The sequence below is a fragment of the Lampetra fluviatilis genome, chromosome 13, assembly GCF_964198595.1.
Source record: "Lampetra fluviatilis chromosome 13, kcLamFluv1.1, whole genome shotgun sequence".
Lineage (NCBI taxonomy): Eukaryota > Metazoa > Chordata > Hyperoartia > Petromyzontiformes > Petromyzontidae > Lampetra > Lampetra fluviatilis.
Window position 1 is genome coordinate 14854925 of NC_136287.1, and position 18613 is coordinate 14873537.

At 52.5% G+C, this 18613-nt stretch overlaps 1 protein-coding gene across 1 annotated transcript in view; it reads right to left on the reverse strand.

Annotated features, from left to right (window-relative positions):
* Positions 1 to 41: 41 nt before the first annotated feature.
* The window catches only part of NCBP1 (nuclear cap binding protein subunit 1), a 38052-nt gene continuing 19480 nt past the window's right edge, over positions 42 to 18613 (reverse strand). The window contains exons 17-23 of the mRNA XM_078862394.1: positions 17881 to 17983; positions 17277 to 17370; positions 15962 to 16065; positions 12700 to 12814; positions 9643 to 9771; positions 1852 to 1965; positions 42 to 872 (exon numbers count right to left, since the gene is read on the reverse strand). Coding sequence (XP_078718520.1) covers positions 759 to 872; positions 1852 to 1965; positions 9643 to 9771; positions 12700 to 12814; positions 15962 to 16065; positions 17277 to 17370; positions 17881 to 17983 — 773 coding nt within the window. The 3' untranslated portion in view covers positions 42 to 758. The remainder of the gene's footprint in view (positions 873 to 1851; positions 1966 to 9642; positions 9772 to 12699; positions 12815 to 15961; positions 16066 to 17276; positions 17371 to 17880; positions 17984 to 18613) is intronic.

Genomic DNA, 18613 nt, shown 5'->3' on the forward strand with positions numbered 1-18613 from the left:
GAGCAGCAGAAGAGGCATTGAGAGATCAGACCAAGCACCGTCATTGCAACACTGAAATGGAGAAGGCGGATCGGAAGAAAATTTCAGAGGTTTTATTGCCAAAAAACGAGACAATGAAATCGGGCAATGCTGCTTACAAAATGTGCAGCAGAGCCAAAGGCGACGACACAAACTCGGTCCAAGCGACATTTGCCTCTCCCAACTGTTGGGGGGACACGCATTCATCAATGAAATCATGAAAAACAGCCTATTCACTTTGACATTCAATTAATGTAATTCCTCGTGATAATACACCATGTCGCCCACAGCATAAAAACCCAGATGAATTAATAAAATAATCTGCAAACTCGTCACCCTGCTCGTGACATCTGCCTCTGTGGCAAGATCCCAGACTGTCCCGGTTGGGTCTACGGGGGGCTCACGTCCACGTCCATGCCAACAGAACAGGACGAACAACATCCACAAAGGGACAATGAGCTAACCGGGTGGTGGTGGCGACTACACTGAGAGCATTGCAACAAAAAGGGCCTCCTGTTTCCTAAACCTCGAATCTAACGTCAAGCAACTCGTTGCATGTTTAGCGCCGGTGAACACGCGGAGATGCCGCTGCGACGGTTTGGGTGTAAACGCGGGGCGCGGCTTCCTCGCCGAGCGGCGGTGGCGAGGCCGGCGCGAGCATTCTCTTGTCGGCGTTCCCCGTGTTCCCCGTGTTCCCCATGTTCCCGCGGGGGGCGACGGCGGCGACGGAGGGACGTCCGTCACGCCGTGAGGGCGCAGAACTGCTGGAAGATGGCCAGGATGTGCGGGTCCAGCTCGCTCGTGAACAGCAGGTTCTCCAGGGTCCCCATGTACAGCTGGATCGTGTGCTGGTGCTGCGGAGAGGTGGGCACGGACAAGAGCCCTCGTGAACAACACCCGCTGGGCTGGGCCACCACTTGCAGGAGCGCTCTAACAACGCGTGAACGCTGGGAGAGCAATTGCCGTCGCTCGGCAGCGGCGACCGACAGCAATTGCGCTGCGACGCGCACGTTACGACCGCGCGCGTCGCAGCCGTGTGCGTCACAGCCGTGTGCGTCACAGCCGTGTGCGTCACAGCCGTGTGCGTCACAGCCGTGTGCGTCACAGCCATGTGCGTCACAGCCGTGTGCACGTTCAAGTCGCGCGCGCTGAGCCAGCAGTGCCGAGAGCCCAGGTTTAAATCTGGGTCAGCCGCCCGAGACGAACCTGGGTCCTTATGTGCAGGGTCTGATGGTCTAACGTGAGTGACCGATGACTGCACACGGCTGTAAACCACTGCTCATTGTACTAAACTTGACCTCAACCGGAATAGTAGAGTGAAGCGCTCTACTTGTCCACATTGGCCCGAGAAGGATCTCCAAGCAAACCCCACAATTCTGGGTCGCCGTGCGACGCGACAAGCTGCTGCCAAACGAGGATCCAAGATAAAAACGCGTCACTTTGCCTGGACGCCGACGGTGCGATTCGTGGGAGAGCCTCACCGAGCATCAAGACTCTCTTCTGGAGGGTCCGAGTTGAGTAAAGTAATCCCAAATGAGTAATTTATACGTGAGGTTTCTGCATTGCGATCTTTGGACAACATCTGTTACATTGTGTTTAACACCAAGGCTTTCGCGACCAATATCATCCATAAGAGGTTTTTTTGGGGTTAGATCGCGTAAATATTTACACGATCTCACCCAAAAACACCTCTCGTGTCTGTCACACTGCGTGTTATTTGTTTGGCTATGGGAGGAAACTGTAGAGAACATACAAACTCCACGCATCCGAATCGGGAACGGGACCCAGGTGATTCTTGCCTCGAGGCGCGAGCGTCGCCATCGCTCCACAAACCTGGAGGAAGATCTGCTGGAGGCGCTCGATGCAGTTCTTGTACCAGGGCGTCCTGCGCTCCGTGCCGCTGGTCTCGCAGCGCACCAGGTGCTCCGTGAGGATCATGATGAACCGCTGGGTGCAGAAAAAAAGCGGCGGTGGCGGCGTCAACGGCGCACGCGCAGACGCTGGCACGGAGTCGCCCCGCGGGACACTCCGCAACATTATCCCCAACCAGCGACGAAGACCGGGAGAGGCCAACGCCGTCTCGTCTGTATTGTCCATTTTTAACACTCTTTACCCAGGCCAATGTTGCAAACTATACTATCCACGTCTCGAGTTCTCACCCGGTTAAACAATTACAATTTGTATTTGTATATATTTACATATAATTTGTAGACACTTTCACTCATCCTTGATTAAATGTTGAAGAGTGTGAGCATATGAAATGATTTTCATCGATGAATCTCGCCGACGTGGTCCGGAGACGATATTTGTCCACAGTCGAGTGGCAGCACATTGCGCTGATTCAACTTGTCGTGGCGCACAAACTTTCAAGGAAGCAGCAGCAGCAGCAGCTCGCAATGCTGCCAACAGCAGCCTCGTGTCTGCTCAAGGGTCGCAGGAATAGGCGCTGCACGGAAATGTTCACCATTCAGTCGGAGCTCTCAGCTCCAGACATAATAAAGACTGGAAATTGCAGTCTCTGAATTGGAGCACTATGGCCGTGCAGTTTCAGTGCACGGGTCACCGCACTGCCACTCACGCAAGTTATCATCTTATACTTTACACCCTCAAACACTTTGCAGGAGAACTCGTGTCACTGCGCCTTCATCCCTCAGCCCGTGAACTCGCTGGATCAATGGCGATTCCTGGGACTGACTGCTCATGTCAAAACCAGAGACCTCTGCTTTGGGTCAGTGCTGAGGTGTTGGTTATTTAATGACAAACCCCAACACGAATATTGTAGTTTAACTCGTAGGCTTTCGCGACCAATATCCATAATACAGTTGTTTTGGGTTAGATCGCGTAAATATATAAATGTGTCATTAAACCCGCCACCACCCGACACAGACAATTAGTAAGGGCTGTCCTGTAAACAGAACGTGCCAATTAGAATATTGCAACGTTCTTACCTGCCCCTACTAAATGTCTGTGAAAAAGAGCTCTATAACTCATCAGATTCCTGCAGTATATTTTGATTCTGAATATAAAATGTGATGCTTTATGTGAGAAAAATTAGCTGATGACGAACCTCCACTGGATCTCTGCAATGCAGCTGTTGAGAATGAATCACGTGGTAAAGTATCACCGCGTGCATCGAGGTGTGCAGCTTTGCATGAATGAAATTTACTCGGCCGAATGCAGAACCGTCGACTCAAAGAGTTGAGAACACGCGGCCACCCCAACAACCGGCAACAGTGAAGCGAAACACAAGCGAAGACCGGTTTCACCCTCATTGGGACTCATCGGTGTAATTGTTCATCAATGTTCGCCGCTGCCATACGGCTCTGGGAGCCCCCATATATTGAGGACCGACACTTCCACTCCGTGTCCCAGGAGCCTCTGTGGTAGGCACCGCCACAAACCCCGAGATCCCAGCTCTTGGTAAGAAGCTTGCTCGAAAGGTATCAATGTCGATCAAACAAAATGTAAACTGGACTCGCACTCGGCTGCGCCCGAGAGGCAAAGCGTAAACTAGCACGGCGGAGACCTTCACAGATGTCCTCTCTAAGGGATATGCACGGAACAGCTGTTCACGAGGATGGCGAGAGAGCAAAGAGCCGTGACGTTCCAACTGAGAACGTTCAATGTGCGAATTGAGAGCTGGCAGCAGGGAATTAGCTTCTCCAAATCAGGCATCACACACTGTGGCACGCACAGGGAACGTGCACCGCACTGGGACTGCAGGCAGCCGTGAGCTTCGCCATCCAGCAAGTGCCTGGGGGATAAGAGTACAGTGCGTGAGTTTGCCACCCAGGGAGCAGGCACGGGGTAATTCGAGCCACAAGTGAGCCACAAGTGAGCCAGCGCAGGAGAATCTGGTGATTAACAGGAACACACTGATTTGCGTGAGCACCCGGGGACAGATTACAGTCGTCAAACCCAGAGAAACGAGTCTGGTAAATGGCATTGAAACTCTGTCTGAACCAGAAACTCGACGCAAATTCCGGCTCAAATGATCCACGATGAGGCATCAGCGCTTCAACCTTCCGTTTAAAGCCCTGCAAGAGCCCAGTGGTGGAAATTCCACGTTCCTATGGTGGTCAGTGGGAGTCAGTGAAGTAGGGGCAGGAGTGGGCAGGGCCGGTTCCAGGTGTGACTGGCCTTGCTGTGCTCCAGGGTCGCATGCTCCCTGCCACACTCTTCAGCAGACCTCTGGGGTGTGTTACGCAAGAGGCACTACAGGATGACAGGCAGGAATCTGCAGGGCAGAGTCTAAGTGGCCCGTGTTTTACAGGTGACACTGATATTTTACCATGAATAGGATTCGCTACAACAGCATCAAAGGTTAAATATGCCGCGGAAAGGGATGGACGAGAGATCAATAGCAAGAAGACACGGGTCAAGTTAACAGAAAGGGTAGCAAAGAATTCAACCATTGCGGACGCAAAACCACCAAGAGCCAGCTCAAGTATCTTGGCCGCGTCGAGGCTGAAGATGTTTGGCGTAACAAGGACATAAAAAAAACAAGACTCGGAAACTGCCGCCCTTTGGGGAACTGGAGCACAACTGGACATGTCGAGAAATCTCAAGAACACCACAGGAGACACCTCCCAGCAGCTCCTGGGTGTATTCAGTAGCGATGTATTAGCGTGACGCTTGGACCCTTTGAATAAGAAAGGAAAACACTGCCGCTCACAGGAAATCCTTGTGCAGCAAGGAACAATTAGGTCCTGCAAATAAGAGACACAAACAGCCGAGGCTGCCAAGCCACGTCAGTGCAGGAAGCTGCAATATTTTGGACTGGGATAAATGGCAACCCCGGCTGCGACGGACGGTGGTGGAGAGAACAGTCGGAGGCGCGACGGAAAGAGGAAGACCGCAATCAGACATCAGACCCGGCGTCAGACCAGGTGTCAAATGTTAAACGCGAGGTGGGATGGAGGCTGCCTCGCTTGAGAGACGTAGCGACGGACCGAGACAAGTGGAGAGGGCATGGCGAGAAGATATCGGTGAAGGCAACGGTCGTGCCCCAGTGGCCCAAAGAGGCCACGGGACTAGCAGAAGGCGAAGCGCTGTGCCACGACTCCGACCTGACCTGCACCACTCGAATACAGCACATGCCAGAGCGCAAGGCTTACACGCCCACGCCCACTAAGCACACGTCGTCACACAGCTCGCCCAACAACAAAAACGGTAACACAATACACCCCGGGAACCGCAGCACCCCCAGTCCTACACACGCAGCCGAGCACACCGATCCCAACGGACACTCAACCCAATGGGAGACGACCCCTGCCCCCCCTGCCCGCCTTCACAAACACCGCGCGGCCCTCGGGGCTTCCACAAATTATTTTCCCGGCTGTGCTCAGGATCGCTCGTTCCTCCTCCGAGTTCATAAGCCCGGCAGCCGGCGCTACCCACATCAACCGGTAGGAGCCAGCGAACAACCCTGCACCGTGAGCAGCAGCAGCTGGTGCCAGCAAATGAGCACCAGGTTCTGACACGGTGCGAGTCGCCTTGGCACCCGAGTGTGAGCGAGTTCCCACTTCCCCTGGTACGGGGGAGGCTGCTCGAGTGGACGAATCGATGCGAGGCCGAGGGAGTGTGGCTGGCACGCCGCGGGCCTGGAGCCGCACGGTGGGGGGCGGGGGGGGCGGGGGGGGGCGGGGGGGGCGGGGGGGGGCGGCTCTCCGCGCCGGCGAGAGCGGTGGCCGTCGGCCTCATTTGAAAGTCAATTTTCTCCTCTTGATCCGACTCGGAGGAGAGCGAGGCGTTGCCGGTGCAGCGCGGGGGGGGAGTGAGAGGAGCGGCGACGGCGGCCGCGTTGCGAAGAGCGCGTCTCCTCCTCCTCCTCCTCCTCGTTGTTGTTGCTGGGTGGGCGACGTCGACGCTCGGCTAGCGCTCCGCTCCGCCTCGTGACGGCAGACAGACCATTCAGACTGCGAGGGACGACAGCTCTCAACGGATCTTCTCTTGCTGGAGCCATAGCATCGTCCTATACAAATGAACGCACTGAATATATCCGATAAACCTGACATTCAGTGTCTTCTTTTAAAGTTGCCGACAAAGGGTCGAGATCTACTTCGATCCGGCTACAGGAAAGGGGCCTCCACAGGAATCACGTCCCCCCCCCCACCCCGTGCCCCCGGCCGAGTGAACAATCGCTCGGAGGTGAACGGGACCCGCCCTGAAACTTGTCCAAGCCGGCTCCGAGGACGCGCTTCGTGCGATGTTGCTGCTACGTTAAACCCGGCAGACTCGCTCTGGATTGCGGCCCAGGTCACGGCCACGCCCCGAACTCCGCGGCCGTGGCCAAGGGAGAGACGGCAACGCGACTCGGGACCCCCCGAGGCCCTCGCCTTTCTCCCTGCCACTCTCCATCCTTCACCAGTCACCGAGGCCGCTCACGACCCTCCGACACCATCTCTCACATGACTCAATCAGGCCTCTCTCCCTGCTCTGCTCACAGCCTCATTTAAATTGTTTAACTATTGTTATTGTTGTTGTTCGCCCAGGAAAGCCTCACCGAGTCTCAAGACTCTTTTACAAGAAGGTCCTGCCAGGTTTTCGCAGTAGGCGCTGATATCGCTGCTGCTGTGTGTAATCCCAATTGAGTAATTTGCACATTGGGATATTTTTGGCCAACACCAGTGACAATGTATTTTTTAAGTTATGATGAAACCCGAGAACCCAGAGGAAACCCACGCAGAAAAGGGGGAGAACACGCAAGCTTCACACAGCAAGGCGCCCAAATCGGGAATCAAGCCCACCCTCTGGCAGCTCGCACCAGCCAGAGGGTGGTGCGGAGTGCGGGCACTTGCGTCTCACCGTCACGGTGTTACGTTTCACGGACACGGGGGGGGGCGGCCTGCACGGGGAGACGCGGCGCGGCCTGCCACTCCCCACGCTGCGGCACCGCCACTCCCCACGCTGCGGCACCGCGGCCACGGCCTTCACCACCGTTGCGTCTGCGCTCCATTTTGTTTTGGCTGCCCTCATCACGGGGCTTCAAAAATCTCGCACAAACGTGCGTGCGTTCTAATCCGTGACACAACAGCCAAACAGCCCCAATTCCAGTTCCAACCTGTCATTTCAGCTCTTGCTGTGTACAGTGATATTTAACCCTGAACCATGTGCTCCCCGTCCCTGCGCGCTGCGACGTCCACGTGGCTCGGACGCGACTCACTGGGCTCCCCCCTGCCGCCTGACACGATCGCTATCGCTCTCCTGCGCGCAGCGACACAAATGACCGATTGTAAGCCACCCGACATTGAAGCCGTCAACTGGAATGCTGCTCCTCCAAAACAAAAAAACAATCCAAAATGAAAACAAGAAAAACAGTGCACGGAAACCACGGCGCTGCACCGTCAACCCCAACGAGCCGGGGGTGCGATTCCTGGCCACGAGGCTCACAGAAGGGGCAAGCGAGATCTGAAACTGCCATGGGCCTCCTCCCTCCACCCCCCCTTCCCCCACCTTCACCAGCAAGGCGTAGTATGGTCAAACAACCCCTATGAGCGATGTCACACGTGGAGAGGATTTCGTTCAGAAATGGATTGAGAAAGGGCCGTACATTTTTATTATTAAATAATAATATATCTTTGGGTTTGTTTGGAATGAGCTCGCAGCCATGTGACACAGCTGTGAGTGGCGAGGGTTGTCGTTAAACGGCGGAGACGTCCCAGCTGCGGCACTGCACCACCACTCTCCTTTAGGGTGTAGGGGTGGAAGTTCAGGGTTTAGGGTGGACTTTCAGGGTCTAGGGGTGGACTTTCAGGGTCTAGGGGTGGACGTTAATGTTTTAGTGGTGGACGTCAAGGGTTTAAGGGTGGACGTTTGGTAGTGGATGTTTAGGGTTTAGTGGTGGACGTTTAGGGTTTAGTGGTGGACGTTTAGGGTTTAGTGGTGGACGTATAGGGTTTAGTGGTGGACGTTTAGGGTTTAGTTGTGGACGTTTAGCGTTTAGTGGTGGACGTTTAACGTTTAGTGGTGGACGTTTTGGGTTCAGTGGTGGACGCTTAAGGGTGGAGGTTTGCTTTATGAGAGGCAGCGTACAGTGGTCTATAGCACTCGAAACCGCAGCATTGCAATGAGAATTAAATCTTACGGAGTGATTTTAAACAAGAAAAAAAAAACAGATGAAAGCCAAACGCAACTGGAATTCTCCATCTGCCGGTTCTCTTACATCACAGACACACGAGTGGGGGGGGGAATACTGAAAACAAAAAAACACAAACCTGCGGCATACTGTACTCATTCTAAATCTGTTCTTCACGTCGCTTCTCATTCTTACTGCTGTGTCCGCTACCAGGTCTTAAAAACGTGAACATCTATTCTCAGAGTTACACCAAAATGTGCATATCAAACACAAAAGGTCTACACATATATAATCGCAATAAAAAGTAACGTGACATAAGGTGCATCGTGGCTAGGCAGTGATGTATTTTGAGTGCGCTGTTAACAGCTCCGAGAAGAACTCATCAATTCAGCTCTTCATCAACTCTATAGGGCAACGGAATGAGTAGCAGTGTATGTGCCCAAGTTTTTTCGTACGTAGCCAACTGTGCTGATCTGAGGTGCGAGGGAAGGACAACAAACGGAACACTGTGGGGGAAGGAAACGGTGATTGTCCTGTGGAGAGACCAGTCCCCAACCATGGTGATGTGGAGTTTCCACCACTTGCTTCAGGACAGCCAGCATAGTGCTGGCAGCCAACACTCGTGAGTGGGGGGAGGGGCTGACACGGCAGTGCTGGCCAACACTGGTATCGGTGCCGGCACGGCTGGTTGGCAAGCACGGCGGCGCTGGGGTTTATTGCCGCGATGGCGTTGAGCCGATTGTGGGCACGGCGGTGGCTCCCGCGCGGCATTGGAAAACAACAGTCGCTCGACGGCCTGAAAACAAAATTGCATCGGGAGGAGATCCGGTTTCAGGGCAACGCACGTAGACACCACGGGGGAGCTCGTGGCGTGAGGCCAGCCAATGAGAGGGCTTTGTTGGTTTTTTATGTAAACATTACACGGGATATGAGAATAGCTTTTTCCCTTTTTCTGGCAACAAAACAGGTGTTAAGATGTAAAAACACCAAACTGAAACCTTTCACAAGGAATCATGTCTACATTAACCACAGTACCTGTGGTCAGAATGCAAAAAAACACACTCTGATAACGTAAACATTGTCCTTGAAACTGATTGGTCCACACCAGAGACAGTTTTCTTTTGATCCTCGTCTCAAAACGGTGTTAGACCAGAGGACGCCAAAAGGCGTGACACGGGAGTTTACCCGAGGCAGGCTCGGGGCAATTCCAAGTGCCGCTCTGCATCACGCCGCCCGAAGCGTCCGCAGCTCGGAATGAGCTTTGCCCCCCACACTTCGGCTTCACGGCATCCTTCCTCCCCCGACCAAGTCACTCGGAGCGCACTACGCGGCCGCACACTGCCCACACCGGGCCAAAGATGTTGACACGAAAGGGAGTACAGTTAAGTCTAAGAAGGTTACCGCGAAAGGGGGTAACCGGAGCCAAAAGCATCCAAGGCATCGAGTTCTCTCACCAGAGCTGAGTCGTCCAAATCCCACGCCACTGCGCACAGCGGACAAGTGCGGGGGGGCGGGGGCCGCGGTGCGTTGCGCTGCCGAGGACCCACCTGGAATATGACGAGGAAGAGATTCTTCTGCTCGCTTTGAGCCATCTCCAGCTTCTCCTGCAGCCGCTCCACAGCCTCCTCCAGCGAGGAGGCGTCTTCCGGCCGGTCGTCCTCATCGTCGCTGTCGATCTGAAACGACGTCCGAAGCGCAGCCATCATCCTGCACCGCTCGCCGCTGGACAAACCACAACCCGTACCACCTTCCGCCGCCAACAACGCGGTCCCAGCTGCGTGATTTCAGTGTCTCCCGCAGGAGGAGACGTGACTGTTTGGATGAGGATCGTGCGCGCACAGAGTAGAAATGTAATGGTAATTTGTATGGGTAGCGCGCCCCTCAGCGTCCGCTCCTCGCTCTCCAAGAGAAGACGACTCCGAGGCGCCAGGAGGAGGAGGAGCCGCAGACGAGGAGCGGGGAGCCAGCCTCTCGGCGAGGAGCCGGTGCCAACAACTGCCCAAAGCTTTGCGAGCAAATGCCTTCAGTCACCCCCCCCCCTCACTTTTAATGTTTGTATTGAAGCCGCGACACAAGCACAACCAAGGTGATTGAAACTTGTGGACGAAAGCCGTGACCGCACTGGGTGATTCTCCCTCAGTAACCCCTCTCTTTTCAAGTGCAACTATCTATTCAGATGTTAAATGCTTTATTTTAGAGATGTGATATTTTAAAGATGAAACATTTTTTGTTCTAAAAGTATTCATGGCACAGAAAGCGGCAGAGAGCAGCGGCTCACCGAGATTCCAGACGCAACGACCGTGAGAGAGCCAAATCAGACCGGCTTAATGCCGGTGATGATGCTTGCGCTGTTTAACATATTTGACAAGACCGGGCAAAGGAATGATGAGAGCTCAAGCTGTACACTGAAGAGAGACTTTCCAGTCCAGCTGAGGATGTGTGTTTCAAGACAGCTAGAGCCCACCGAGCTGCCAGCGAATTGTCAGGCGACCTGCCCACCCATCACAAGCTCACCGAGTAGCTCTATCATCACACGTGGGAATATAGCAGCAGCCAACCAATCTAAACGCATGTTTGTTTCTTCATGTGGAGGACAACACAAAAGGACCCGGAGAAAAATCGACGTGGCCACCATGGGGTGAGAGAATACGCGGACTCCAAATAAATAACAGGTGTCGTCAGGGTTCGGGGTCAAACCCACTCCCTCCTGCGTACCAGGCGAGGGAGATCACATCTCACGGCTGCAAATGCGAATCTAATGCCACCACAGAGTTTGACATGTTGATTCTAACTGCTGCATCTTGGAATCTGTCACGTTAATTTCCTGGACTCTGACTCTTTGACCGATGTATTCGCGAGTTCATCCACCCTGCCGGCTGTGAACTCAAGGCACGCGCCACCACTCTCGATCCTCCCTCCGATGCCAACCTCGCTAAGGGCCCTCTCGTCTGTGCAGCACGCGCACGAATCACCCACAACTTGGAGTTGTTTTGAGAGCGTTCATATTATCTGAGAAATTCTATATTATGACCTCTTGAAACCTAAAACCCAATATTTGATTCCGATGGAAAATTAAAATCCCACTCCGCCGTGATTACTGTCAACCCTAGCTGTGTGAAAGAGTAGATGCCACTATTCAGAAGAGCGGCGTGTTCCCATTTTCTTCTGACCTCACCGAGACCAACTAGACGTGAACTTATTTCTCTCAATTCTCTCTCCGGTTCGACAAAGTCGCATTACGTAGCAACAAGGCGTCTCGCTCTTACCCAGCGACTGTGACGATGCCCTCCTGCGACACCTCCCCTACGTGTACGATGACACCAGAGGTACAGGTGCCTTGGTCATGCTGCGCGTGTGCGATAAGTTTGAAGCGTCGTGTTGGCAGGAACATGACGGGAAAACACGTGGAAGCGCCCGCGCACGCAAGGCTGGGATCACAACGATGACACGGAGAGGCGCACGGAGCGCGTGTGGACAACTACTGTGGATCACGACAAGCAGCATTCCAACGTTCGAATTGCTTTGGCATAAAAATGTAGAAAACGTTGAAAGGTGCACGCTTGAAATGACATGGAGACACAGAGAGAGGAACACGCGAATCAGAGAGAGCCGTGTTGAAGGCTCGCGAGGAGGGCTCGGGAAGTCCAAGTTACTGGAAGGGGAGCTGACCGCTAACAGAGACAAACAACGATGTGACAGAGCAGAGAAGGCGCCCGGGAGGACGTCCACCGTCGCGGAGATGGAGTGCTGACGAGATTAGCCAGTGTGCCCGAGCTAGCAGATCGTGCATCTTGGGACCGAGAGAAATGGAGACGCTTCGGGAGGTCTTGATCCAGCAGTGGAAAGAGCATGCCTGATGATAATCGAGTTTACATTGTGGTTGCTCTCCACTTGTGGAGCAAATCTGTTGCTTTACGCCGATGGGACTTTTCCCCGACATGAGACGCAAGCCCGGGTTGTACATCAATGCGAGGCGTTTGTGTGGCCGTGTCCGCATCTGGTTTGTTTCACACGCATGGCCCACACAAACCACACACTGCAATGTCAAGTCCACCTGAATGCAATTCAATGTTCAGCGAACAAAGGAATGAATTCCCTTCTCTGGGCATCAGCTGACACTTTGCTGATTGGCCATTGTATTAACAATATCAGTGGAGAGCTACCAATGAGCAGCAACAAAACCAACAACAAGACGACGCTTCCACGATGACACCACAGCTTACAGTGGTACTCTGGGCAGCGCGACCCTGGGCAGCGCCACTGTCTCCTCTCAGTCTCCTCTCGAACACGGACCAGGGCCGACACTTCTGCCGTCTGGAACGTCATCGCGAATTCGACCCACACGGACTTTTAAGAGGCACTCAAAGGCCCCGGCTCCTCTCTCACCTGGCTTTCTGGTGACCGCGTGCTTGGCTCCGTGCCTCGGTCATTTACTTCCCCGATACATTGCTTACGTTATAAACCGCAGCATTATTTTTACGATGAAAAGACCAGGTCCGAGATGAGATCCAACGAAGACGAGCTGTACCGTCACCGGCGCACGAGCTACGTAAACGATACCAGCGGTCAGTGCTGGGCTGTGTGCGCGCCTCTCAGGCACCTACCCGGTTAAGGTGGCGGTCGAGTTTATCGCGGGCCTCCTCCAGCTCGCGCTGCACCTTCTGCACGTGCTTGTTCATCTTCCGCACCGTCGAATGGATGATCTCCCAGACGTAGAGCCTGACGGGAAAGCGGAAACCACGGAGATAAGCGGGGCCATGGAGTTTGCGCCTCGCAGGCGAGGGTTTGGTAACTCGTGCAGATGTGTAAAACGCTCAAATCCGCTGGGCTGCGAGGAGGCCAGAGGATGGCGGCAGACCGAGAGGGTTCATAACCGTTCTGCGCAGACCTCGGACTCTCGTGCCCCGATGTGTGCGATGGCTTTGATGAAACAAAATGGCAGGTGAGCGAAGACCATGGTTCTTGTGCACCGTACATAGCCAACCGTGCAAACCGGAGGTGCCTAGCGACAGGTTCTCTAAGCAATCGAAGATATCTTTCGGAGGGACACAACTGCCACCACGGCTGCTCTACGCAACGCCGTCACCACCACACTCTCGGTTTCCTGCCAACACAAAACACAAATCCGACACATTTCAGTGAAGGCCCTCCTACACAATCTTGAGACTGGATGAGGTTCTTCATGAATAAATGAGATATTTACAGACACTCCAGATGGCATCCCCACCACTCCCTCCAAACCAGGGCTGCTTCGACAAGCAGCTTGTGGTCTGTGCCCCGAGCTGCCGTAGGAGTGAGGCACGCAGGGCACGGCCGTACAGCACACGTGGGGTTAGTCACCATCCACGTGGGGACCTTCACTGTTGTACCTTTGCTTATGAGAGTTATCATAGGCAGTCTGGTACTCTTCAATATGTCGTTTAAAAAAAACTACTGTGTCTTGAATTTAGTAAAGCATTTCTGGATAAATATAACACGTCATTATTCTGGTTTATATGTGGGTCAAGTACCAGGATAAACCTAAAATACCAACACTTCTGAAAATGTCTCCGATATGATTTGTAGACCTTAAAAAAAATAACATGACTCTAAAAGGATATTTACCAGGTTTATAAAAGAAAAAGCATCTACTGACTATTTACTTCTGCATAACCTTTATAGATGCGTTGTTTTAGGAATTAGTTATTACGATATAGAAAGTCACAGTGCATCGCAACATAACGTGACATTGGACAATTATACAAAGAAATATCCAATGTTGTAGTACAACTGTTCTCTCCACAACCCAAACCACAGGGTAGGTCACGCACAAGAGCACAACTAAATACAACACCACCACTTCATTTTGAGCCGACATCCTGAGTGTAATATTTCACATGTTGTTTTGGGTCACAGACATATTTTGCAGCTGAAGGGAATTTATCACAAACTGGAGTCAATTCGAGCTTGTTTATCAAACCTCTTGCTCACTTTCCCCTTCTATGGATGTCCCACAGTTGTAGGGGAAGGGCTATACAGTGTAATGGAAGGCAGGATGGCTACACTGTACTAATTATCCCTAATGAGGGTGAAATCCCCGTATTTTCCACGTCGCTTTATTACCACAAAATGTAAAAGAGCCCGGCCACGTGCCCTTAGGGCTGCTATTGAGATTCAGGCTGATGTACACAACCACACCAACGGAGGGAATTCGAGTGTTTGAATACTACCCACGATGCCTTGCAACTGTAGTAAAATGTGAGCGCGTATTAATTGCTAGGATGAGTCAGCCTTCACAGAGCGCGGGGTTACAGCGGAGCGAGAGGAAGCGAGCCGTAACGAGGAGGACGCCATCGTGCCCTATGACCTCTGCTCTGACACTGTTCCGTAGGTTAATTTGCGATCTCGTGCTACCAGTGCAGTTGCTGCATTGTGGATAAATAAATCAACGATTTCCAAACTAATACATTTTATAAAACACAATTCCTACTCCACGATAATTAAAGTATCCTCTAATTAGTCCCTTTTACTAACCCGATGGCTGAGAGGCATCAAATTCTTTGTGCCGCTATATAATTTTTCAACTCACAATATCAAATGTCATGATATGTCGATTACTGCGATAACAGTTTCCCACAACTGTGTAATCGTATTTCATATTTTAATTGGATTGCTTGTTGTGCATTGCTGTGCTTCCAGTGCAAACAAAGAGCAGTCCCCTTAAAGGTTCTTCAAATCTCGTAGTTCCCTCAACATTCGGCTGCCTGGATGTGCATCATGTCTGCAGGCGTGTGGCCTGCAATGCTCATAATGAACATGCTGCCAGACACTCACAAAATATTCTAATATCCTTATGAATTATATTACCTCGTTAAAAATTAATAGGTGATAAACCCACAATTTTGCCTAATACGCTAAAAAAACAAATTAATGTTTAATAGCAATATAATTTAAACTTTAACAACCGAGTTTATTCTTTTAGAAATATTTTTTAAGAAAAATATTTCAGACTCCTAAAATGAATAACGAGAATCACGCTTTGCCGCTAAACGGACGGCACAATCATCGTGGTTCTCATTTCGTGCGATGAGCCACAGCTTCGACGTATCGTGGCGACCCTGCATCTAATGTGTAAGAGAGCACGACGGGATGGCTGGGAGGAGACACGCGGAGGGACAGTTGGCGGGTCCAAGCAGGGTGTGATGGGGACGATTGCCCCCCCCCCCGCCGCCCCACCGAGACCCTGAAAATTGGTATTTTATTGATATTCACCAGAAAAAACTCTAGGCCCGATTTAAAATTAGCACAATTGGCTATGTAAAGTGCGAAAGAAGTTCAACATAGATGCAAACAAACTAATGTCGGTTTGCTTGATCATTGTCGGCCCGATTTAAGAGAGCTTTATAAAATGTTGGGCCCATCGCCCTCTTTGTGAAGTGTCTCGCTCCGCCTCCGCGGAGGGAGAGGAGAGGACTTGGCTCCACGGCAGCGGCGCCCCTCCATGCCGCCCACCGGGCGCCGGACTCGGTGAGCCGGGCCTCTGTGGGGAGGCAGCGATGCGACGCTGGATGGGGCCCCGCAAGGGAGCAGAAGAACGAGTCTTTCACAAGGGTTTCTGTGGTGATGCCAAGCAACCTGCAAGAATTTAAGAGTTGCTCGAGGATTGGAGTGTAATGGGGCAGCTATTGACGGGGGGGAAGGGGGGGCACGTTGAACCCGAGCGGGCTCGACCTACGACCTACGACCCTGCGGGCAACGCGTGCTATCAGTTCCTTAAAACACGCATGTGTGAGCGCAGCAGTGTGTGTGTGTGCAGCAGTGGGTGTGTGTGCAGCAGTGGGTGTGTGGGCAGCAGTGGGTGTGTGGGCAGCAGCAGAGGCATCGCACCTGGTGAACTCCTGCGCCATGTCGGCCGAGAACACCCAGTTGGCGACGGCGGCACAATCGACGATGCGCATGCGAATCATCTTGTCCACCAGCACCGACATCATCTGCCAACCACAGCACAGGCCTCAGCGTTTGGGCAAAGCGCCACGAGCTCGCTGACCAAAGCGTTTCACTGGAGGGAACACGAGGGCTTGCCGAGGGTTATCTTACAAGATGCAGATATAAAGTAAGGTCTCAGAGTGGGCGGCCTCAGAATACGCGGACCCGTTCATATGCGACGGACCCCGATTTATACTTACACTTGTGACTCATATTTTCACTACACGCCCGCGCAAGAAACGAGTCCACCCAGCTCGCACCTTTCATATTTATCATACACAGATGATTCGTGAATCATTTACTGTACTGTACTTTATTAAGCACGAGAATTTCGGCGGCCTACGGCCACCTTGATCCAGCTGAGCGCCTCGCCCGTCGCCCCACTGATGCCCTCTTCTTCCCCCCCCCCATGTGTGCAGATACTCCTGACTATTGCAATAGGGGGAGTTATTTATTTTTTGGGGGGGGGGGTGGGGAGGTCAACAATTGTTGTAAAGTTGTTGGATCAACTTTTTACCCCCACATCTGGGGGGGGGGGGGTCCACTTTCTATAACTTTTTGATTCAGGCCTTCTGAAAGGCTCTGATAATTGAGTTGACGGACAAACGGAACGCCGGGCTTTTATAATAGATGTACATGAACATACATTTTATATAGACTCTTACATTTTATCTACACTCGTATAGGCGAACCCCAACTTACGCGGGGGTACACGGAACTGAGCCCCCACCGCGTACCGAGACCTTACTGTACTGGCGAGGACCTGCAGGTCAGAGAAACAACATCACGGCCACGGTGGAGACTCGCTGTGCAGGTGCTCGTGCAATGCACGGGACAAGCAGCAGGTGACTGCGTGCCCATGTGCAGTCATGGACACAAACGTGGGCAGCAAAGGAGGCAGGTGTGTGCATCCGGCCGACAGAGGAGCACGCAGGCTTCAAACATATTGTATTATACCCAGCGGTCTGCGATATGGCTGACAACAGCAAGTGCATCATACCCCGGAGAATATAACAATGCAGACCACAGGATCTGCAGATGTACTGCTCAGCTGTTCACTCCAAAGAGTCTGGACAGGACAAAGGCGAATGAACCGCTCGTGTCTATGAGACAAGGTCACGTGCGTGCCTCTCCCTGGACGTGACAGATAGCTGCACCCACACAAACCGCCCACCCCAGCTGGGGAGGAGGTGACACGGCCCTCCACCTGCATTACCTGTGGATGGTTCCTCCACACATCATACATGGACTTCAGAATGTGGACTTTCCCTTCATCCGTGTCGGCGAGAAGCTTGAAAATTTCGTGAAACCTAGGGGAAGATCAAAAGAAAGAACACTAAAGTGACTTATCTGTAATTCATGCGCACGACAAAACGGCTCTCGAAAACCATCGGAATACGGGAGCAAGAATTCTAAATAATCTCATCTATGATTTGCAGGCGTTGGCTGTGCAGAGCAAGGGCGAGCAATGGGGTACAACAGCCCAACTGCTCCAATGCAGAACTCAAAAATAACTGTCCTCGTTTGGCCAAGTCTCACGTCGAATTCATTTGTTTAACCAGGTGATAACTCAAGAGACCAGGACAAGTTTCACTTGTGAGAGTCACCTGGGCAAACGCGGTCAACGCGGTCAACACGGTCAACGCGGGAGCGAAACCACAGCGTGTTACTGCTGCCACGTAGAGCACAGGTGGTATCGCCAGAGCTGGGCCGATGTGCTCACCATAAATTATTCACGTTCGGTCAAATGAGACCGAAGACCGTTGGGGACAACCGAGTGCCGGCCAAAAATGTCGAATGAAATGACACGGGCCACTTACTTGGCAAGTGCGCTGAAGGAATGACTGAACGACTTGGACGCCAGGGACAAGAGGCTCTGCACGAAGAGCTCCGTCTTGAGGGGGTTGAAGGAGCCCTCTTCGTCTGCGAGCGACGACAGCCACGGCCGTCAAGCGCGGACACACCAAACGCAAGCGACACCAACGCGCCTGGGTTTCCCCGAGCCTCGCATGACGCGACACTCACCGTGCAAATACCCGCTTATTGCTTCAGCAGCGTGGCACGCACCGGGTTCTGTGCGTAGATTGATTTGCTCAGAGAATGTCAACGTCGCCCCCAGCTCACACGAGCACTGGGGTCGTCACTCATCTCTGTTGGCAGCGGTAGAAATTCCACATTGCCATGGCAGGAGCCAGTCTCTCTGCAGACCGCATATAACGTGACACTCTATTAACTTAATCGACAAGGCTGATAAAGATTGATTAAAATAAAAGTTTACGTTGATGTATAGAGTAGTGCAAGTAAGTTTCAATTATTAATTGGCAAATCCAATATGCGAGTGTACCTTTTGGTTAGCTAAACTGACATAACAGAAAACAAGATACAGAATATGAATGAGACGATAAGAGACAAACATGAATGGATTTATCAACAGAACCAGGATCCCAAATTGGGGGAGGACCTCCCACCAGGACTTTAGTTTTCCAATTCTTAGTTGAGCACTCGCATCGCAGCTCTGCCCAGCCACAATAATGTGGACCGGATCCACGGCAA